This window comes from Vigna umbellata, chromosome 3 (assembly GCF_029865625.1).
Source record: "Vigna umbellata cultivar VRB3 chromosome 3, Vumbellata_1.0, whole genome shotgun sequence".
NCBI classification, from domain to species: domain Eukaryota; kingdom Viridiplantae; phylum Streptophyta; class Magnoliopsida; order Fabales; family Fabaceae; genus Vigna; species Vigna umbellata.
In genome coordinates this window covers 2,489,795-2,514,936 of record NC_142167.1, presented here as the reverse complement: position 1 = coordinate 2,514,936, position 25,142 = coordinate 2,489,795, and the positions used below count along the sequence as shown (strand labels likewise).

General features: G+C 34.4%; 1 protein-coding gene, 1 long non-coding RNA gene and 2 pseudogenes across 2 annotated transcripts; 2 read left to right on the top strand and 2 right to left on the bottom strand.

The window, feature by feature from the left end:
* Positions 1-4,920: 4,920 nt before the first annotated feature.
* LOC148201399 (uncharacterized) lies at positions 4,921-8,316 on the bottom strand (annotated as a pseudogene).
* A 727-nt stretch (positions 8,317-9,043) lies between these two features.
* LOC124844968 (uncharacterized) lies at positions 9,044-11,305 on the top strand. Its single transcript, XR_007029413.2, has 2 exons — positions 9,044-9,543; positions 10,986-11,305. It is a non-coding gene; the product is annotated as an uncharacterized LOC124844968 (long non-coding RNA).
* A 5,616-nt stretch (positions 11,306-16,921) lies between these two features.
* LOC124844970 (Pentatricopeptide repeat (PPR) superfamily protein) lies at positions 16,922-19,219 on the bottom strand. Its single transcript, XM_088108363.1, has one exon. The coding sequence runs from the start codon at positions 18,945-18,947 to the stop codon at positions 17,232-17,234; it is 1,716 nt and encodes a 571-aa protein (XP_087964489.1). The 5' UTR covers positions 18,948-19,219; the 3' UTR covers positions 16,922-17,231.
* Positions 19,220-20,570: 1,351 nt separating this feature from the next.
* Positions 20,571-23,018, top strand: LOC124833046 (pentatricopeptide repeat-containing protein At1g20230 pseudogene; annotated as a pseudogene).
* Positions 23,019-25,142: the final 2,124 nt, after the last annotated feature.

Below are 25,142 nucleotides of genomic sequence, written 5' to 3'. Positions count from 1 at the left end.
TTATAATAAAATTTACATTATTATCCATTTTAATTCATATTTTCTACTATATAAGTTGATTTTGTATAGAAGATAGTTTATAAAAAATCGTTATTATTCATTTTAATTTATATTTCTTTAATAATACAATTTCAAATAGAATTGATACAATAAATTAGGAATTGAAATCAACTAAAATAGGAAAATATGAATAAAGGAAGGTATTATCAACCAAAATAAGTTTAAGGATGATGGTCACAAAAAATTATAAAATTCTTAACAAGATCACGAGATGCAAGAGGAATCTTAGTAGAGATAACCTCATTTTATTTTGGAAAATATTCTCATCTTATTCTAAATTCTAAAAGGTTATAATACAAATTAAGTTGTAGGTCTTGTCATATTTATGTATAATGGCTAATGTAACATCCCAAAAATACAGCAATAAACTATATGATAGAATAATTACATTAATAATAATTCAGATTAGTCTTACACTAGAGACGAGCGTACGCTCATGGCCGAACGGCCTTACAGAAAGAGTTACAAATTAAAGTCGTACCTCACTACCCAAACTATGCGACCGGTTTACAAAATAACAATACCGATCGTTCATACTTAAACAAAAGGAAAGGTGAGCGGACGTCCACCTTATTATAACTAGACTATTGCCCGAACGTCCTACTCTCCGGTCTTGACTTCGATTTCTTCCAAATTTTCTTCTTCCAGCGCCTTATCCAGCAGCTCGACTCCTTCTGCTCACATCCACACGGATGATCATTGCAATGACAAGGACGGACGTACAAAACCAGACACGACAGGAAACGCAGGGTAAGCTTATGTAATTTAATTCATGCATAAACATACATTTCAAATAATTCAACACCAAATAAAATTACAACGTACTTATTACACAAGCCTATCACTAGACTGACTGTCCGGACTGTATGAAATCTGCGTAGCTACAGGCGTTCGTGCACCCGGGTGATGTAGTAACTGGAATACTCTCATCAGCTGCCACCCGAGGTTAGTCCGTTCCGTCCAAAGTACCCCTAAGGACTAGGACCTCCTGCCGTTCCCACACATGACCTACCCTCCTCTACGTGAGGACGAGTACTCACGGAACATCAGGATGAACTGCCAGCATTAGCATGCCCACAGTCATACTTTACCAATTCCAATATTCATCCATGAGTCGTTCCTCCCTGGAACGCTCGTTCAAATCCACATCATTTCATTCATATCACATTCTCTTCCTATTTCATTCATAATCATTCTCAATTTCATCTTTCATTATCATTTTTCTCAAATTCATCTTTCATTACCAATAAGTTAAATTTCATCTTTGTTCAAAAATTCTTACGGATACTCGATACCGAACGTACAAAAATTTCATCTTTAGCTTATTTAAATTTACATCAAGAATTCCGAATGCCAGTCAATGACCGAGCACAGTGAAGGAGAAGATTTTATTTAGACGAACGCTACTTTGCATCAAAATAAATTATATAAGAAACGAGAACGAGCGCTTGGTGTAAGACCAAGCACTACTCAGTACCAACGCTTGGTGTAAGACCGAGCACTGATGAACTTATAATAAAAGGCTTAATAAATATAATAAGATACTATCGAAGCAGTGTTTACGAACAACAAAATATACCGTTACATATAGAAATTTAGTTTATTACAGGATACCCAGATACAACTGTGCTTGGCCGAACATTCAAGCATAGTATTACCACACGAGGACGCTCGTCCTCAACTAGGAATCTCTCCAAATGAAAGAATATCATTTTAACTATATTTACCAAAAGAACCGAACGGTCAAAGACCGTTCAGTTACGAACGTACACTATCATGGGGAATACATATTCAGATTTTATTTATATTCAATTCATTTCTCAATACATAGTTTCATAACTTTATAAAACTCTAATCATAATCAATTTGATTACTTCATACAATCCATATCATACCAAGAAATCATATTCCACATCAACCACCATATCAGTATTCATACTTGATACATACATTCAACCATTCATCAACAAGCATTCATTATCAATGAACGTACAACAACATACAATTAAATTAGATAAGCTTCCCTAATCTCTGAGCGTGAACGTACGTCCTACAGACTGAGACTCAGTTCGCCGAACTACGATTCTTTCTACCCTCAACGCTCAACAACTCTTCGAACCAAAATAAAACAACAGTCCAAACTCGTTCAAAATGAAACTAAGGACCCATGCAACCAGAACTTGGTTTGCATGTTTTGAAGAATGAACGGTTAAAGACAAGGAAAACTTACCCGTTCAGAATTTGAAACCAATCGGATCAAACTAAAGCTTGGGACGCCGGAAGTGCTCCTACGGTGTCTGAATGGAGATCGGAGAAGAGAAAGTGAGTGTTTACTCAGGGAGAAGATGAAGAGGAGGTAGAGAGAAGGAGGAGAAAATGAGGTTCTTCAGAAACGTGAAAAGAGGGTGCCTGCAGAGAGTGCAGCAGATTTTCTGAAAATCCAAGTTTTGCTGCACACGTCACAACGAACGTCCCCTCTTCAGTCGACACCTGCTTTCCACTAACTGATTTCCCGGGTCTCCTTTGCTTGACACCTGACGTTCTTCACCTGAGTGTCGAGCCTTCCTCTTGACACGTGAATTCCACTAACGACACATGTTTGGATTTTACTGGTTCTGACAGCTAAGTTGACACATTTTGGAATACCTATGAGACAACATCACATCACCCTAGTCATCACACTATTGGTGCACGAACAATTGCATTGTCTATTGAGCTCATATCTTATCGAACGAGTCTAATGAGGTCCAACGAAGTGTATTGTAAATAAGTTATAAGCATAACAGTGCATGAATAATTGCATTATTTATTAAGCTCATATCCCACCGAACAAGTCTAATGAAATCCAACTTAGTGAATTATAAATCAATTATAAGTCATGAAAAATGTAGGAAATTAAGTATACATTTTAAAATAGTTATTCTTCATTCATTAAACTTCCAAAGATAACATATCAATTTGTTCAAATTACATTAAAAGGAGTTTGAGGAATGAACATGTATACACAATTTGCCTATACTATTAGAGTACCTGTCACCAAGATTTACTGGGAAGCATTCATTGCACCTATTGAACCATATGCTTGCATGCATATAGACATGGTCATGGCAGGTGGAAAACCACACATCCACAAAGTGAAAGGGTAGGCTAACTATGGATAAAACATATACATTCATTACCACGTCAATACACAAAAGTTATTCAATTAATTGTTAGAAGTGGACTTTAAGCCAAATTCAACCCCACAAAACCGGCTTGTAGGGTGAGGTTTGCACCCACTTATAAACTATGAATTGGCCTTATCTCTAGTCGATGTGGGACTTCCAATACACCCCCCTCACGCCGAGGTATATACATCTCGAGCGTGGGATTAGACATTTTTAATGGGTGATCCGATAGCGGCCTGATAGCGGGTGAAACAATATATCTAGCAAACAACAAATATCACTATGATAGCCTCTAACCTGGCTCTGATACCGTGACAAATATAAGAGAGAATGTGCTAACGGGATACGCATCGCAAGCATGAATCATGCTGCTTGTAACAAACTTTATTAAAGAAGCAACGTGTGTGTGTGTCTATATATATATATATATATATATATATATATATATATATATATATATATATATATATATATATATATATATATACAGTGGGGGAAGAGAGAGAAACAAAATAATCGATCGATAATAACAGTACCACCGATCGGTAATAGCAGCACCGCACTACCGAACGGTAATAACAACACCGAATGGAAGTAACAACACTACACTACTGAACGACAACAACAACACCACACCACCAAACGGTAATAACAACATTACACTTACCGAACGATAATAACAACATCATCGATCGATAATAGCAGCACCGCACTACCGAACGGTAATAACAACATTATACCATCGAACGATAATAACAACACTATAGTACCGAACGATAATAATAGCATCACACTACCGAACGATAATAAACGTGAAACAAAAAACTAATTATGCTTAAGACCCCCCCTCAAGCTGGGAATAAAGATTGAACATTCCCAGCTTGGTAAAAGTGGAAAACAAAGAAGGAGATAAGGATTTGGTGAAGATGTCGGCGAGCTGCTAAAAAGAAGACGCAGGAAGCAACTTGACCAAACCAGAGCGGACCTTTTCACGAACCATATGGCAGTCAATATCTATATGTTTGGTGCCCTCATGGAAGACTTGATTGACAACAATCTGGAGGGCAGATTGATTATCACAGTATAGAAGAGCTGGTTGCTTGAAGGGAATGTGTAAGTCAGTCAGCAAGTAAGTTAGCCATTGAAATTCATAGGTGGTGGTGGCAAGTGCACAATATTCAGCTTCGGAGGAACTGCGAGAAACAGTAGGGTGCTTTTTAGAGCGCCATGAAATAAGTGAATCTCCAATATAAACTGAGAAACCTGTAATGGAACGATGAGTGTCAAGGAAACCCGTCCAGTCAGAGTCGCTAAACGCCTTCAGTTGAAGAGAACTTGTAGATGCGAAAAAGAGTCCTAAGCCAGGACCCTGCTTGAGATAACGTAAGATGCGAAATGTTGCTTGAGAAGGTGCAGTGGTAGGAGCTGACATAAATTGGCTAAGATGATGCACAACATAGGAAATATCGGGGCGAGTAGTGGTTAAATATATTAATCTTCCAATTAGCCGACGATAAGAGGAAGAATCAGGAAGCGGTGTGCCAGATGAGGTGGAAAGACGGGCAGTATAATCCATCGGCGTGGCAACAGGGCGAGATGCCAACATACCACAATTTGTCAAAATATCAAGAGTATATTTGCGTTGAGAGAGATGAATTCCAGTGTTGTTGCAGGCAACTTCCATACCCAAAAACTATCGAAGATTACCAAGATTCTTGATTTTAAAAGCATGATCAAGGAGACTTGTGATAGTTTCAATTTCAGCAATGTCATTTCCGGCAAGAACAATATCATCTACATACACAAGGAGTGTTGTAGTGGAGGATTCAGAAATCTTCAAAAACAGAGAATGATCAGAAGCAGATTGTTGATACCCATGTTGAAGGAGAAAGGAAGAGAGCTTCGCAAACCATTGTCGGTTGGCTTGTTTCAAGCCATAAAGTGACCTCTGAAGCTCTCACACTTGGTTGAGAAAAGCAGAAGTAATGCCGGGAGGTAGAGTCATGTAAACTTCTTTATCTAATTCACCATGAAGAAAGGCGTTATTCACATCCAGCTGTTTGAGGTGCCAATTGAAGATTGCAGCTAAGGCCAAAAGTAATCTAACTATAGTGAGTTTTGCAACAGGAGAGAAAGTTGCAATATAATCCAAGCCTTCCATTTGAGTGTATCCCTTGGCTGCAAGACGTGCTTTGTAGCGTTCAATGCTCCCATCAGCATGATATTTGATTTTATAAACCCAACGACAACCTATGACATGTTTATGGGGTGGTAGAGATGTGGGAGTCCAAGTATGATTCAAGTTTAAAGCCTCTAATTCAGCTTGCATGGCCTCTTTCCAGCAATCATATTTTACAGCTTCAGCATAGGAGTGTGGTTCCGTGATTGTGGAAATAGAAGAAATAAATGATTGAAAATTGTTATAGAGGTGTGAATAAGATAGATGATCTTGAATGGGATAGCGCATACCTGGATGAAGATTGGTAGAAGTTGATGTGAAAGAGTGATGGTAATCTTGGAGATAAGAGGGAGGATGATGAACACGACTGGATCGCCTTAATGGATGTGGATGGGAAGGTGTCTGAGTAGGATTGGGAGAGGGATCAGGTTCTAGTGAGTTAGGTGGAGAAGGAATAAATTCATGAGAAAAGGATTTATGAATGGAGGGAGTTTGTAAGACAGTAGGAGTACTAAAATTAGTGGATGAAAGACGAAGAAATGGAAAATGATTCTCATAAAAGTGTACATTACGTGAGATGACCATGTTATGATTATGAAGATCATAGACAATGTACCCTTTTGTATTAGGTGGAATACCAAGGAAAACACAAGGATGAGCTCGTGGATCTAATTTCTTACAATGTGCAATAGATGTAGAAATGTAGCACAAACATCCAAACACTTTCAGTGTTGATATATCACATGGATGACCATAAAGTTTTTGAAAAGAAGTGTCATTATTTAGAAACGGTGTTGGAATAAGATTTATCAAATAAGTGGCATGTAAAACTGCATAATTCCAAAAACATACAGGTAAATTGGAATGAAAAAGTAGAGCACGAGTAACATTAAGTAAGTGTTAGTGTTTGCGCTCCACAATTCCATTTTGTTGTGGAGTTTCTATGCATGATGTTTGATGTATTATTCTTTAGATGTAAAAAAGTCATGCATAGAGAACTCAACACCATTATCTGTGCGAATGATTTGAACATGAGAGTTAAATTGATTTTCAACAAAAACAATGAAGTTAACAATGAGTTGTCGAGTCTCAGCTTTGGTGTTCATGAGAAAAATCCATGTAAAACGTGTATTATCATCCATGATTGTAAGAAAAAATCTGTGACCATGCATGGAGGGGGTGGAGTAAGGTCCCCATATATCCATATGTAAGAGAGAAAAAGGGTTTTGAGCATGTGAATGACTTGTTGGAAAGGGAAACTTGCGTTGCTTTCCATAATGACAAGAATTGCAAAGAAAATTTTCATTTATGGTCAAACAAGGATATATCTTCTACATAGTGTGTAAACGAGTGTTTGATAAATGTCCAAGGCGAAAATGCCAAAGATCAATAGGTAAAACATTACAATCAGGATAAACAACAAATGAATGAATATGATGAGGAGTAAAAGTCTGAGGAACAAGTTGGTATAAACCATTCTTCACATCAACTGAACCAATCTTCATCTTGGTCTTTGCATCCTGTATGAGACAAGAGTTAGCTGTGAAAAGAATGTAATAAGATGTATTCAAAACCAACTTGGACAGAAAAATAAGATTGAATGTGAAAGATGGAATATATAAAACATCAATGAGATAAAATGTGGAGGTGAAATGAATTGTGCCAGCATGAGTGGCTGTAACACGATTTCCATTGGGAAGGTTAACAGTAATAGGAGCAATGGTATGATATGAAGTAAAAAATTGTAAGGAATTTGAAACATGGTCTGTGGCTCCTGAATCAAGGATCCAGGGAGTTGTGTTAAATGTGTGTGTCGTGCAAATGATTGAAGGGATACTACTTGAAGGAGGAGGTGGTGTGTGTATAGAAGAGGAAACCAAACCAATGTGATTAACATGTGCATAATTTGATGCTGAAGCAGTATTAGATGGTTTCTGAATCAAGGCCAATAAAGCTTGATATTGTTGAGGAGTAAACCGAATTTCTGAACTCTCTGAACCAGTATATTGTTCCTTTCAACAGTTGTTACTTTAGTGATTGAAACACTGTTAATAGAAGAGGTTTGGTATTAAAGAAACGATGACCAAGAGGATAGCCATGCTTCTTATAGCAAACCTCAATGGTATGACCTGTCTTTCCACAATAGGAACAAATTTTGCTACGAGTGGAGGCACCTTTGCTGTTCTTAGAATCAAAATTAGTGGGAAAATCGTGTTTACGATAACAAGTACTCTCAGTGTGACAAGATCGCCCACAAAATGTACCAGCAGAGGCAGTGATGGCAAGAGTATGAACATCATTTATTGAAGGTGGTTTTGTCTCTGCATGAAACATGTCAAGAATAGAATATTGTCTTTACTGGTCATTTAAACCACGAAGAAACTGCATAGCTTGATCTTCCAATTTTCGTTGAGCAAGGATTGAAGATAATTTGCAAATACATTGCACGCCACAAACGCAAACAGGATCTGGTCGAAAATTTTCTAGTTCATCCCAAATAACACGAAGCTGTTTAAAATAATCGGTGACAGTGAATCACCTTGTTTTAGTGAGGATGCTTCAAGCTGTAGAGCTGAAATGCGAAGTAGATCACCCTGCAAGTAACGAGATTTGAGATCGCACCAAATTTCTTTTGCACAATACATCCAAAGAATGCTCTGTCGGATAGATAAAGAAACAAAATGAACGAGCCAAGAAACCACCATGTTATTGCAGCGCTTCCAAGCTCCAGAAAGATGATCAGACACTAATGGCTTTGGGGGCACTGAGAGCAGTGATCATAGATCTGCTCCAGGAATGATAATTTGTGGAATCAAGTAAAGGGGAAACTAAGGACATGACAGGGTTTTCATTGGGATGAAGATATAAAAAATGGTGGACATTAAAAGAGGGATCAATTTCATCACCCATGGCAACAGAAGCAAAGATGAGTGATGGGGAAGAAGATCGTTAGGCTTTGGATACCATGTTAGAAGTGGACTTTAAGCCTAACTCAATCCCATAAAACCGGCTTGTAAGGTGAGGTTTGCACCCACTTATAAACTATGAATTGACCTTATCTCTAGTCGATATGAGACTTCCAATATTAATAATTTCCACATGCTCATCCATATCAACTTAATCATTTTATCATACAATACATCGTTCTCATGTAGTGGGCCTACTAATCTCATGCATACTCTATATGTATAAATAAACCCGTCTTCCAAAAGACTAGGGGTAAGTGGCCAACAAATTTCTCGAATTCTAGTGACTCTGTTAAGACAAAATCGTTCTATAAGATTTATATGTCTAAACGCTCTCATATGTCATTTACATTATTATGAATGGATCTTTATTTAAATGGGTTTGGAAATGGAACCATATCATTCTTAATCTTAATCTAGTAGTTGTTTAGTAATGATTATTTGTTTTATATCGTTTGATTAGTTATGTAAGCATTGAATGATTACATTGAGATGTTTTTATCCTTACCTAGACCTTTTGGTCCTTGTTTTTTACTTTTAAATAAGACTAGTACTTCTTGATCTTGCATGACACTTTTTGGCAAGATTGATATTTATGGATCTTGCCTACATTTCTCTATATTATACTTTTCAGTCTTCTCTGATACTTCTCGACAATAATGATACTTATCGACTTTGTCCGTACTTCTTGACATTCTTTGTTATTTCTTATTTTATTTGACCCAAGAATGATTTATTCTTAATTTATTATTTGTTTAACATTTAATGTAATCCTTTTCTGTTTATGAATTGTGTAATACAATGATAGTAAAAACGAGTTACAATTATTTACTTTTTGTTATTCGTGAAAGGATTTTCTATTTTAACTTCCGTAGGTTTCACCAAACGTTATTTCTATCATAAGGAAAAAGTGAGAGAGGAAATTCTCAACTCATCTCATCCAATATCTTCTTTTCTTCACTTTGTTGAATATATTTTTATTATTACAATTAGGCCCTCACATAACCCGACCTTAGCCTAAAGAGAGTTAGGGTTTCACGCTTTTCGCTATAAATACCAAAACAAGGGTTTTTATCGCCACAGGTTTACATTCAGGGATCATCTTGTGGAAAAAATCGACATTGTTGATAGAAAAGCGTGAGAGTTTCTGTTGTTCAGGATGAGAGCTAAGGTTAAATGCATTTCCTTTCATTATTCATGTCTATGTAATGGTTATTTTATTTATAATTTACGTGCACTGAGCGTTTTAGGATCCGAGTATAATCATGAATTTGTCTTTGTTCACAGGAATTAGGATGTTTCAATCGATTATCTGATGTTTGATGTGTTTTTTTGTTCGATATTGATTTTGCTTGGACTTTCTTTTTTTCCTTTCTAAATTGCTGATGTATTCCTTGTAAATGGACTAATATGATATATGCAGTTTGTTGTTGTTGTATACGATTTGAAGGAATTCGATGCACTGCTTGATTTTCGAAATTGAAAAGAGGATATTGTTTGTTGGTTTTGGTTTTCGCAAGTGCCATGTTGGATATAAAGTGAATTGCGTCAAGTATCTCATTTGAAACTGATTAGATTAGTTTTGAATTTTGATTCGATTGGACTTGGTGTTTTTCGATACATGGGTATTGTTTCCTGTGTTCCCTTGTGTTACAACCTCGGAATGCTTGTCTAATTGCTCAAATAACAGGAATTTTGTGTAGTGAGTCGTTAAGAGGCCGATGAAGTTGTGTTAATTTCATGAGGAACACATTTAGGTTAAGCAATGGTTCTTGAATCCCATTCTCTGAATTAACTAGTGAATTTTGTTTTATGCATTTGCTGTCAAAAGCACCCGATTGTTTTACATGTTTGCTTCAAATTTCAAAGCAGGGTAAGGGAGGGTTAGAGAAGGTATCATTTTAGTTAGCAAAGGGAGGGGAAAGAAAATAATAGTATATACTGTAATACAGTAATTCCTGTTAACGAAGGGGAGACTGATAGTTTTGTCAACAAATTTTGTGAACACAGTCATGTAATGTGTAGATCTTTCTTTTTTTCCCCATAAATACAGATGTGGAGGGATTCTAGCTAGGATGTCAAAAAAATATGATAAAAAGAAAATTTTTATGGTTAAAATATCTTGTTAAATATTTTTTGTAAATATCTGCGGATGCATGCACGGATTGGAAACATGTATGGAGCTGGATATTTATCCAGCCGGAGGTAGCGGGGAGTATCCGCCAATTCTAGCCCTTTTTTTCTTCTTCCATCTACAACATTTTAAGCCAAACCATGTAAAACTAATAGTCTCCTACTCTCCATTTTCACTTCACGGAAAAGTGATTTGTCATTTTTGTGAGTGATAGAGGAAGGAATTTAGCTCTTCTAAATTGTGTGAAATCATCACCTATTTTAAGTTGATTCTGTGACTGCAGAGGAGTTATAAATCCTGAAGGGGGTACTGCGTTTATGTTGGGTAAAGGCCTATAGACATTGCTTCATATGTACTGTAAAAAATTGTTCCCTATCATTCTGCACTTGAGATATATGTACTTCACCTACCATGGCTGTTGCAACAAATTTCTGTTTTGCCCATTTGTATCAGACTAACATAATGTTGCTATGTATCAGTGGAAGAAGAAGCGTATGAGGAGGTTGAAGAGGAAGCGCCGAAAGATGAGACAGAGATCTAAGTAGGTGCTTGAGCAGGAGTCAGATGAGCTTTCCTTCCTATACCTAGTTCATGGCATTTTGGGTTTTATGGCTCGAATGATCTTGAGGTCTAGTTGGGAGGGGAGGCATATCTCACGACTCAGTTAGCATTACTGCATTAAGACTATTGAGTGGGTTAAGTTGTTATGATAAGTGTTTTATCGTATCTAATTATGTACTGATTTTGTATACTTCTTGGTTTATCCGAATAGCTTATATATCGTAAGAGTTTCCTGAAATTTGATCATTTTATAGCGATGTTAAAATAGAGTTGGCTGTCCAGGCAACATAATTTACCTATAATTTTTAGCTTTTATTTTATTACCAGGTTTTTTTTTTCTGGTTTATATTTTTAAAAGTAAGAAGTAGCTTTCTTTACATGTATTGATGTATTGCTATTTCATATTTATTTATATATCGAATTATCGTATTTAAAGTTAAAATTAATTTTAATAATATGATTTAATTTTGGACTAAAATGCCAAAATTTTGTAGCTGGTTCCAACACTATATGCTTTACACCTGCTAATTTTTCACACATGTCTCGTATTTATAGGTTACTTAAAAGGTGGTCGTTTTTTAGTTTTAATTTATTTATTATTTTGAAATTTCTTAAACTTTTATTTAATAGAAGAGTATACATGGTCAGGGTTGCTTTGGACTACTCCTAGGACTACATAATTTAGCAATCTGTACTAAAACTACAGTTAACTATATTATATTATACTTTAAAAATAATTAAACTGGATTTTGACTAAAAACTAATTAAACTATTTTACAGTTCAGTTAAAAACTGTGTGAACCATAGATTTATTTTTCACATATTTTTTCCTCTTTCTTTTTTTTGTTCATGACGTTTTCTGTTGTCTGTGTAATACTTTTATTTGATTATCTTACTAACTTGTCAACTATGGTTACATCATTATATTAGAGTGAAAGCATGTGTGTGTATTCCATCTTGTTCGTGTTAGCACCCTTTTATTTGTTTCTTGAATATTGGTACGTTGAAAGGTAATTTGAATTCTAATATTTAGTTTCTTTTGAATCTTGAAATGATTTTGTCTTCTAAAATACTGTACTTAAGCTTGTTCGTTCGTTTAGGCAATGAGCTATATGATCTACTCGCACCTCTTCACTTGTTTGTATGACTTACGTGTAATGTACTTAAAAGGAAGACTTTAAAAGGATTGAGTAGAACCACTAGCAGATGATGAATTTCTTGATTAGGGCACTTAATTTTTTTTACGTTATCTGTCCTGTTTTGATTTGTGATGGAAAATTTAAATTTTATGAGTTAAAATTAATACAAATAGTAGTTCAATTTATATTATAGTTCAATTCGTGCAATTTGATAGGATAAAAAATAGTGCAGTTCAGTTCGTTTGAACTACTTTTTAGTTCAGTTAAGATGACTTATGTTTTGGTTAAATGAATGTGCAATTCAATTCATTTTGTCAAGTACTATTTCAATCTAATTTACGATCTTTCCCTTTTATTTAGATTTGAATTAGAACATTTTTGTTACTTTTTGATAGAAAAAGAATTCATAATTAAGTGAGCTAGTGAGGCGATCTGTTTAACTCACCAACCTAGATACAAGTGAACCAAGTTAGGTTGACTCACTAAGTCGTCAACTTGTGATGGGTCGAGCCGGCTCGATCGTGTGACTCATTTTTACAATTCTACTTGAAATGAGGTGTTTAATTCTTTTCCCTACATGTAGTGAAGTTGGAGTATTATTGAGCAGCCAAAAGAAGCTTTATTTTCTATTAATCAATGTTGCTTTGGATGGGTCAGGTTAGGTCATGACCAACAAAAACTTAATTGTTCCTTCCATTTTTTATTAGATTCACTTGTCTCTATTTGTCCATGTTCATAATGTTTGTAAAACTATGAATCTCCTTTTCTACTCTAGGGTTAACATTTATCCCTAATTTAAACTAAGGCTTTGTGTTTGTTAAAATGAAGATCCAAAGCATTTACAAGTTTGACTGAAAACAAAGTTAATATGACATCAATAAAAGTTAATTTATATGACAACTACTACAGGTTTGAAGCCACAACGAACACCATTCCCGTTGTCAGACCATTGTGAATCTTTATGAAATTCACCAACTTCGAAGCCCCAATGAACCACTGTGAGCTTGCATCGCTATTCATCAGCAGCCTCTCACCATCGCGAGCAACACCATCGCGGAATCCTCTGTTGAACCCAAGCAACCCAAGCACCATTCACAGTCTTTCATCTTTGCACTACCGTGACGAACCAACAACCACCATCATCAATCTCAAGCCACCATCGCGAGTCTAGAAGCGAGATCGAGAAACCTTTTGTTGCAATCCACGAGCTTCATTACAATTGCAAATAAAAAACCAGAAAGTTTCAAATCTCTCGAGTAACTAGAATATCATACAAAAAAAAGAAAACCTGAATTCCAAAAACATAGAAAGCCCCAAATCTCTCGAGCAATCAGAACATCTTGTAAAAAAAAGAAATCTAAATTGTAGAGAATAGAAAATCCAAAGACCTATAATGAAATAACCCAAAAACGTGTGTTCCAATGCGAGTTCAAAGGCCAAATTGCAAAATCAATTTTCTTTCATAGAAACCACTTTCATTTACCATGTTTTCACGTCATATTTATTTTATTTTATTTGTCAAGTAAAGGTAAATGAAAATCTAACACCTCATTCAATATTTGTTGATATGGACATTAACTATTTAGAGGTTTTTGTATAAAAAGATCAAATTTAAAAAAAAATAAATAAACCACTTTAAACCTAAAACCAGCTTTAGTTTCAGTTTGCCCAAACCAGCTTTAGTTTTAGTTTGCCAACCCAACTTTCTGAACTAAAAAATCAAAGCAGTAACACCATAACCAATTAGTTTCAGTACCTATCAATCTTCACATATTTGGCACCAGACTTCTTATGTACTAATGAAGATCAAAGGACTGGTTTCTACCACTACCAACTTATATATTAAACTTGCAACCAGAGGTAACACCGCAATATCTCCTATCACGTTAAACAAATCTGCACCTATCCAATTCCAAGCGCATTGAACTACTTACCTTGGTTACTAAATATTCATTTCTTAACCAAAATCTCAGTTAATGGTGTGGTTTTCTGGATTATAAACTATATCAGGTGAAATTCTCCAGCAATCATACAACATTGCACCTTAATCAATCAATTAATCCAATGTTCCTAGAGAACCTATCTAAATTCCTATTCTGCTTGAAACCCCTATTCGGACCAATTTCACAACGTCACATACAAATATTGCTAAACATAACTAAAACCTTATTCTAATCAAAGTACATGTTAATTTGCATTCATCATATTAGAAAGAATCATTCACCAATTATATAATCATAACACCATATTTCACAATGTTTAGCGTCGCTTACCTTGGCTCTTCTTAGTTTCTTTTCTCTGCACCACCAGAATTCTCCTAACCTTGAGATTGATCCAGCAACTTGCTCTACTGTTCTATTAAAATGCTCCCAGGAAGTTCAAATGAAATATATACAATTTAATGCAACTGCATAAGAAGTAAAGTAAGGACTTTAAACATAAAAGGGGGGGAAATAACACTGAGCTATTTTTTAATTTAACATATTCTAAGTCGGACAATTGACTGATGAGAAAATGGGTCATGGTCCACCCAGCCCCGTATAAGTGAGGATTTATAAATCCATAATTATTTTATAAATAATATACCTATCAAGGTAGATAATTCACGTTTGTTTTTTACAACATCGATTGCTATCTGATGCACCATAATAATTTAGGCGTCAAAGTGTCATTTGCAGGCACACACTACCATCCATCTATGGAAGACAAGCACCAATGAGAGAGTGGAAAGAAACCCACTTGATGCATAGAAGATTGAAGAAGTCCATAAAAATCATCTTCATATGATACATTGATTCTGTAAGTACAATTCGCACCACCGTAGGTCAATGATATTATGTGAAGAAAGAAAGAGAAAAACTACGCATATGCTCACTAGTGATAGAAAGGGAGAGGCCACTACAAGTGAGAGAGCACTAGCGAGGAAGCCATATTTAATTGTTACACTAGTGATAGAACAAGTTTAAATACACTTGTTACAACTACTCAAAGTCAGATTACAACATTTAATTGGCTTTTTCTCAAAATCACATATGCAGTTTCTTTTTTCAACATGCCTTTTTCACATTGATCAAACCAGATGGCTAAAATTCGTTTATGACTTTTATGCAAAGTAACAAAAGTCTAAACAAGTTAATTCTGCAATTTGGAATGTGAAGAAAAGGTTTACAATGACTCAAGAATAGAAATACTAGGAGTTCAGCAATGGACTAATGCTAAACAACAGATTTGAAAATTCAAAAAAATGACTCAAGCAAAGAAGATGCAGCTCGCGGCCAACTGCTAAATCAGAATTTGCTATTGTGTTCACAATTACAACCAAGCTATGCTTAGGCATTTGATGGCTTATGTGGTATGTACTTGTTACTAACTCAATTGAATCTCAAAACAAATTTGAAAGTTGTAAACAGCTTTAAATTGCCAAAACAGATTGCACAACTCAGCAACACTTTGAATGCCAGACTGATGCCACTTATCTTGCACCCGAGCTTTCAATTAATTTGTCATAGCTCATATGGTGTGTACATATTAAACACACAGCCAGCTCACAACAGAATCACGAAATGCTTCTAGTAATGGGCCCTTGAATAGAGTTTGGGCTTAGGCCCAAGTCATCAAGTGGACTGGCACATCTCTGTCCAAAAGGACTGATAATATCATTGCTTAAGATGGCTTGAAACATCTCGACTTTTGCATAGGGATATAGCCTTTCGTATGAAGTCAGAAGCTAAAGATGTGTTGCGTCTTGCAAAGACAACTATGTTGTATGTACTGAGGAGACAAATAGAAGGTATGAAAGAAACATTCCTAGAATATCTTCTTATCTCTAAATGTTCTTTTGATTCTGATGTAGACTTTTGGATAAAGGTATTATACTGAGATGATCTACACAGAAAATAGAGAACACAATACAACATGAAAAATAGTACTACTACATACATACATTAAAGCGTCAGACGATTAAGTGTCTAGGCATTATATGAGAATAAACATTTATGCACTATCTGTTTGAGTAACACATAACATTTAGGATAAGTTTTATGTATAATGTTTAGCGCTTTGCGATTTTATCCTAAACGGTTTACATTGTTAAACACTATTTCGTTTAGACGTTTTTTTAAACTTCAAAGCAATGTTTGCTTAGACGATCCTGTCTTAACATATAGTGTTAGACGATCTTGTCTTAATAGACAATTGACTCATCAGGTAAATGGATCATGGCCCACCCAAGCCATATAAGTAACGACCCATAAACCCATAATTGTTATGTGACGTACTCTACTAACTTGGACATCAGAGTGTCTTTTGTAGATACACCACCATCCATCCACGGAGAACGAGCACTAAGAAAAGGGCAGAAGGAAACCCACTTGATATATAGAAGATTAAGGAAGTCCATAAAGATCATCTTTACAAGATACATTTGGCTTCGGAAGTAGAAATAGTAAGCATAAATTTGATATATTCGAACAACAAATTTTGCTTTTAGAATTCATAGTTTGAAATAAATGAAATACTTTCAATGAAGAGGGTAAGAATTTGGATTAGTTTTTATGTGTTGTTTCTCAACTATTTCTTCAAAATATAGTGATGAACACTAATTTTGATGTTTTATAAGATATATTAAAGAATTTTAATATATGTGTATTTTTAATGCTCGTAACAAAAACTCCAGCAGGAACCGGGGTAAGCATATATTCATTAGGCAATAAAAATGGCATGGAAAATAATTTATTACCAAAAAACAAACCTACAAATGGATAATACAGATCATTCGAAGAATTCAAATTGCCAAAATATGTTAAATCTAAAGCAAGGGAGAGAATGCAATCAGCATTATATTATCTGCTTGAGCCTTTTCATTATTCATCTCTAGACACTATGTTCAATCAAAATTGCAAGCATTTGGTAACTTGTTTTACTTACCTAATTAACAATCTAAAAGGACAAAACAAGCTGAGAAAACTCCATTCATATCTGAAGGCAGTCATAGGCCTACCTACTTTCTGTTAGGGGTATATGTCACTATTCTGCTGCTATTAATTCCTTGAAGTCGAATTGCATACAAAGCCTTTCAACAGTACTTTGGCTCAGAACCTCCTTCCCACACAACTCTTTCAACAGGTCTGCAGCTATATCTGTCTTCTCTTCAAAAGCAAGTCCTTCCACAATAATGGTATAGGTATTCTCATTAGGCACACATCCTTTGTTAACCATCATCAGAAATATCTCTATTGATATGTCTGTTCTCCGAGCTTTGCAAAATCCAAGTATAAGTGCGTTGTAGTTATCAATATTAGGAACGTGGTCATTTTCTTCCAAAATCCTGAATACCTTAAGAGCCTCATCTAGCATTCCCTCCCTACACATTCCTCTTATCATAGATGAATAAGTAAAGGAATCTGGAGTAAATCCATACTTTGTCATTTCGTATAACATCTGAAAGGCTGCATATGTGTTCCCTTTCCTACACAGGCTTGCAATCACGTTTTTGTAAAAATCATGCATGGGGTTGCTTTGTTTATTACTCAAGTTTTGGATTATAAAGAAAGCCTCCTGTACTTTACCTTGCTCACACAGCATTGCAACAGCACAGTACGTTCCATCATTAGGATTACAACGCCGGTGAATCATTTGGTCTATGCATTGAACAACAAGATCCACTTTCCCTTCCTTGCAGAGTCGTGCAACAATCGGATTATAGCTAGTAGCACTCACCTTGAATCCACTCCTTGTCATTTCATCCAAAACCTGAAAAGCTTGTTCTGTTCTTCCGTGAAATGAAAGTGAAGTAATCAATATGTTGTAAGTGACCACCGAGGGAGACTGGTCCCTTTTATCCATCTCTGCAAGAAGTTCGTTAGCTTCCTCCCACCGCCCTTCATAGCACAAGCTCCTCAGCAAAATGTTGTAACTCACAACACTAGGACTGAACCCTTTTGCAGGCAATTCCCTGAAAAGCCTGATAGCTTCTTCAGTTCTCTCTTCCTTGCACAACCCAGTTAACAGCACATTGTAACTAACCAAATTAGGCTCTCCACCCTGGGCAATTATCTCATCAAGAAGCTTCATGGCCTCATCCACTCCCCTTTCCTTGTACGCCGCTTGGAGAAGGAAAGAAAATGTGAATGCATTTGGAACCAAGCCCTTCTTTCTCAACTTATCCAAAAGCTGCAAGCTCTGCTTCAAGTTACCATGCATGCAAAGGCCTTTAACAAGAGTGTTATAGGTAACAGTATTAGTTGGAAGACCATGCCCCTCCATCTTCTCAACCAACTGAAGAGCATACCCAACATTGCCTCTCCTGCATAGAAAATTGACCAAGTATGTATAAGAGGCTGCATCAGGTATAATACCTGAATCAACCATCATATCCATCACCTTAACAGCCTTTCTAGCTTTGTTAAACTTGCAAAGATCATACAAAAGCTGAGTTGCTTGAGTCACCTCTGGCTTTTGGCCCTTACCCACCAAATACTCTAAATGGAGAAATGCATCATAGACCCTTAACTCTTTGTCCCTAGGGTCATTCCTCCCACCTCTCCAATTGGGGAGATTAAAAACCGCATCTTTTGGGGTAATGGCAATCTGGGTCGAAGCCGAAACCCTAGAAAAACCCTTGTTCATGGAAAAAGTGTGAAGATTCGGAACCTGGGAGTGCAAGAAACCGCCACAAGTGGGTCGTTTGGTTTTGGGGGATAAATTTGCAGCTGGTGACACAGTATTCAGAAGTGAAGCCATGATTGAAGTAGGAAAATGATGTATAACGATGGTGAATGAGTCCCAGTTGATCAAGTTTTGCAGATAGAACAAAAACTAAGAAACATTGTGGACAGGTTCTGCTTGCAACAGGTATGTTGAAACTAGTTACAGTGGATACACAGTGATGTGCGAAGATTGATTCCTCGCGAGAATTAACAAGTGAGAAAGTGAGTGTGAAAGAGAAAGAGAGAAAGGTACCAACAACTGAAGATTTTCATTCAACAGCGTCCGCTACGTTCCCACCACACCTACGTTTTATCGTGTTATCCTCCTGACACAAATAGTTGTGTTTTTTTTTTGAGATAAAAATGGTTTCTTTATTTTCACTGTATTCCAACTCAAAAAATTCTCTGAAACTTTGAAATTTTTTAAAGAATTTCGAAATTAGTTAAAAACAATATTTTAATATATTTAAAAATTCGTTAAAGAAAAAATTTTCAGCTAATTTTAATTTTTTTTCAATAAATTTTAAAATTCATTAAAAATAAAATAAGGTGTATAATTTTTTAAAATACATACAAAAAAAATGTGAGATGGTGTAAAAAAAATACTCACCATTTTTTATCATAACCATAAGAAAAAAAATAAATGGATTATATGAAACTAGAACAAATAAAAAAAAATATTTACTAAAATATAGTTATTTGATAGTTACTCACAGAGAAAATACATAGTTCTTTAGTAGTTACTCATATTTTTTTCACGATAGTTAGAAATCTAACATAAATTAAAGATAAGACCTATTTAGAATATACGAGTGGATACAAACTTTATTTTATAGACTAATTTTGTAAAGTTTAAAATATATAAATATATTAAACATATATTTTATTTACAAAACCAATATTTAAATGTTAAGATTGGAGAACCTAAAAAGAAAATGGAGTATTTCAATTTGTTGGTCTCATCTCACATTGTATATTTTCTAATTAAACACGAGTTTAGGAAAAATACATATATAGAATAAATTAGTCTCTAAGTCACTGAATTATTTTGACTAGTGATTAGGCTTTTAAATTAAAAAAATGCAGTAAATTATTAGTTTACTAGAGTTAATTTAGTTGGATTAAGGTTACTTGAAATGATGATTAGTAGCCAATGTAATATTTGACAAGTATTTGTTTAAATAATTAGTTCTTTTAATATTTGTTATATCCATTGAATATAAATTTTTTCAAAGACTGATTAGTAGATATAAACTTTTAAATCTTCTTTTAGATTATGTTAAGTTAATTTTTAATTAAAATTCATTCTCTTTTTTATTTATATGTTGATTTAGAAAAACAATTTTAATAATTTAAAGCAAGTTAAATAGGCTTCGAAACTTGTATAATTATTTTTAACAGAAATCAACATATTATTTACTAATGGTGTAAGAGGTGTATCTTTTTTTATTCATTTTAAAAATAATCGTCCTCTTAATTTTTTTTCTCTAGAAATTCTTTTAATAAAAAGGCAATTTACCTTTTCAAAAGAAAAAAAGGGAGCTTAAAATTGAAGAATATTAGAAACCATTAAAATTTACCCGACCCGATAGAGCTGAATCCGAATACAAAAAATGGATCCAAATGAATGAAATGAAGATTGTGAGTAGTTGTAGTCTTTGGCTCTGTTTTGCTACCTTTGTCAGTTCTCGCTTTCATAAAACTTAATCCTTCCTTGCGGAAGCAGCCACCTTCAACAAAGGTGGCTCCCTCTGTGAGCACTAACCTCCCATCTCACTTGGGTCACAGTCTTGTCAAGGCAGCTTTGAATGTCGGTGATTTAAGGCGTGCCCAACAACTGTTTGATAATATTCCTCAACCAGACCCCACCACTTGTTATACATTAATTTCAGCTCTCACTACTTATGGATTTCCACATGAGGCTTTAAGGCTCTATGCTTCGCTTCGGGAACGTAAGATCAAACCCCAGAACTCTGTGTTTCTGGCTGTTGCCAAGGCCTCTGGTGCCTCTGGTGATCTCTTGAGAGTCAAGGAGATTCATGATGATTCCATTCGATGTGGGATGATTTCTGATGTTTTCTTAGGAAATGCATTGATTCATGCCTATGGGAAGTGTAGATGCACTGAAGGTGCAAGACGGGTTTTTGATGATTTGGTTGTGAAAGATGTGGTTTCTTGGACCTCCATGTCTTCATGCTATGTCAATTGTGGATTGCCCGGACAAGGCCTAGCTGTTTTTCGCGAGATGGGACGGAATGGGGTGAAGCCTAATTCAGTGACAGTGTCTAGCATTTTGCCTGCGTGCTCGGAATTGAAAGATCTGAAGTCTGGAAGGGCTATTCATGGATATGCAATGAGACATGGGATGATGGAAAATGTGTATGTCTGCAGTGCTCTTGTGAGCATGTATGCTAGATGTTTGAGTGTTAAACCGGCTAGACTAGTTTTTGATTTGATGCCTCATCGAGATGTTGTGTCTTGGAATGGACTTTTATCGGCATACTTCACAAACAAAGAATATGAGAAGGGTCTTGCCCTGTTTTCCCAAATGAGGAGCAAAGGAGTCAAAGCAGATGAAGCTACATGGAATGCTGTTATTGGGGGTTGCATGGAAAACGGGAAAATAGAGGAGGCAGTGGAGATGCTTAGGAAGATGCAAAACATGGGATTTAAACCTAATCAAATTACAATTAGTAGTTTTTTACCGGCTTGCTCTTTTTTAGAAAGCTTGAGGATGGGCAGGGAGGTACATTGCTATGTCGTTAGGCATTGGTTAATTTGGGACTTGACAACCATGACTGCGGTGGTATACATGTATGCTAAATGTGGTGACTTGAATCTTTCAAGGAATGTGTTTGATATGATGCACAGAAAAGATGTTGTTGCTTGGAACACGATGATAATTGCTAATACAATGCATGGAAATGGAAAAGAAGTACTTATGCTGTTCGAGAGCATGCTTCAGTCAGGGATGAAGCCCAATTCTGTTACTTTTACTGGTGTTCTGTCTGGTTGTAGCCACTCAAGGTTGGTAGAGGAAGGACTCCAGATCTTTAATTCAATGGGTAGGGATCATCAAGTCGAACCTGATGCTAATCACTATGCATGCATGGTTGATGTCTTCAGCCGTGCTGGTCGGCTTGGTGAGGCGTACGAGTTCATACAGGGAATGCCTATGGAGCCAACTGCCAGTGCTTGGGGAGCACTTCTTGGTGCTTGTAGAGTTTATAAGAATGTGGAATTGGCAAAAATTTCAGCCAATAAATTATTTGAGATTGAACCCAACAACCCTGGAAATTATGTTTTATTATTCAACATCCTTGTCACAGCCAAATTGTGGAGTGAAGCTTCAAAAGCGAGAATATTGATGAAAGAGAGAGGAGTTACAAAAACTCCAGGCTGTAGTTGGCTTCAAGTGGGAAATAGAGTTTACACTTTTGTTGTTGGAGACAAAAATAACATGGAGAGTGATAAAATCTATGACTTTTTGAATGAGTTAGATGAGAAAATGAAATTGGCCGGATATAAGCCTGACACTGATTATGTTCTGCAAGATGTTGACCAAGAGGAAAAAGCTGCTAGTCTTTGTAGCCATAGTGAGAGGCTCGCTGTTGCATTTGGGATTCTTAATTTGAATGGACAGTCATCTCTACGGGTTTTCAAGAATTTGAGAATTTGTGGTGACTGTCACAATGTCATTAAGTACATTTCTAAAATTGTTGGCGTGACAATCATCGTTAGAGACTCCTTGAGGTTTCATCATTTCAGAAATGGAAATTGTTCTTGTCAAGACTTGTGGTGATTATTTGAATCAGGCTGTTGTTCTTCTAAGAACTTGTTGGATATGATCTTTAAATTCTTTTAGGTTCAACAGCGGTTAGGTCAGCCATTATGCCCATGTCAGATTCTTAGCAAAAAATCAAATTCCTCTCAAGAAAATGCTTCGATGAGGTTGCTTGCACCGTGCATTCATCATGCAGTTAAAACAATATCGGAGGACCTTTTTCTGATTATTCTACGTATTTTGTGATAAAATATGCTTCAGTTATATATGGATAGAATCGAATAGACTGAATGAATATAAGTTGATTACTTGTTGAAACAAGTTCTGTGCCTGAACTTCCACTTCATTGAAAGCCACCTTAGAGTTGCCTCTATGGATGGATGGCATGCAATGAGTTCTCTTCCTTTCTCTCTCACTTAACTTTTCTCAGTCTTCAAATGAGTCTAGTATGTCCTACTAATCTTACTCATCTCCATTAAAACAAAACAAAGTGACACATAATGGTTTACATTATTTGGCTTATTCTCCACATAGGAAAGGAGTCCAATAACTCAACACTTACAACATATACTTACATGGAAACTCTTAAGGATCATAACTTTATTCTACCTTAGCATCAAACTCTTTGTTGAGATAACCCAACAAAACATACATAATACATTCATAGGGAAAATTCATCACAAATATTACATAAACTCTATGTCCATTTATACACAAACTCTTACCCAATAATAACCACAAATAATCATAATCATATACACATGTATCAAAACAAGGATTACTAATCAAGATAATCAAGAACACATATAACATACAACCATAAACAAACAAAGGTAAGTTTTCTCATACCTTGATCAATCATAAGGATTTATTTACAACCATAAAACACCACCAATCTTCCTCTGCATTAAGAGTTTTTCGTACCTTGATCAATCATAAGGATTTATCTTCAACCATAAAACACCACCAATCTTCATCTGCATTAAAAGTTTTTCGTCGTTTTCTCTCTTCTTCTCTCAAAATGTCAATCTCCTCTCTAAACACCAAACAACTCCTTAATTAATTTCTACACCAATTAAATAAAGGTAAAAGATTATTTTACCCCTAGTCAAAAATATAAAAATAAAGAAATAACAAAACAATTATGTTCTAACAAAAATATACACTCAAGAACCCTAATTTCCACAAAAAAAAAAAACTCAAAGTTTCAACATTACTTTATTTTTAAAACTCTTATTTTCCTAAATCTTACCATAAACACATTCATTTAATGTTTATTTATAGACTCGTTTAATTAGTGTATAGACAGAACTATGAAGAAAATTCAGCAATAAAATTATTTATTAATAATTAAATATAATATTTTATTGAAATTTTTAGAATAAAATTATTGCATGATAACTTTTTTATTTAGCTGTGTAAGACAAAAAAAATATATTATGTTTTGAAATAATATTATTTTAACACATAAAAGTAAAGTATATTTTTTTAAATTTAATTTTTTAAATGATTAAGTAGTTAGAAATCATGAAAGGATAAAATTAAAAATGAAAAAAATAGTATAAAAATAATACTTTAAATATAATTTATTTTTAATAATTTATTAAATAACCAAATAATTAAAAATTATAAAAAGATAAAATTAGGAATGAGAAAAATAATATAGAAAAAAAATTTAATGCTTTAAATATAAGTTATTCTTTAATAATAAATATATTCAAACTATATTAGAAATTCTTTTTTAATAATTTTTAAAATGTATTTAATGAGACATTTGAAAGAAGTAATTATTTATTTATTTTAAAAATCAGCTAATTTTTAAAATAAATATTAGGAATGTCTATTATCGATCAAATTGATTAATAAAAGAATTTTAATTTTAAACATAATTGATAATTTAGAGATTGATATACAGATTTTAAATTTAAGAAACTAATAGTGTTATTTAATAACTAGAATAATAATTTATTATATATTAAATAAACATTTGTAATAATAATTTATTATATATTAAATAAACATTTGTAATAATAATTTATTAGATATTAAATAATAATTTGTAATATTACTAAATATATATTATTTCAAAAGGAAAAAAGTTAAATATATTCTTTTAAATTTGATTTTATTAAATGAGCAGGTAATTATAAATATAAAAGGATAAAATAATAGTATAAGAGGATTAGTACTTTAAATATAAATTATTATTTAGTAATTTATTAAATGATTAAGTCATTAAAAAGTATAAAAAGATAAAGTTAAGAATGAAACAAATAGTATAAAAATAATTAATACTTTAAATATAAATTATTTTTTAATAATAAATATATTAAAAACATGTTAAAAAAGATTTTTAATGACCACTGAATGCAGAGCCCGTAAAAAAGTCATTATTTATTAATTTTAAAAATCAATTTAAATTTAAAATAATTTTTAGAGATACAC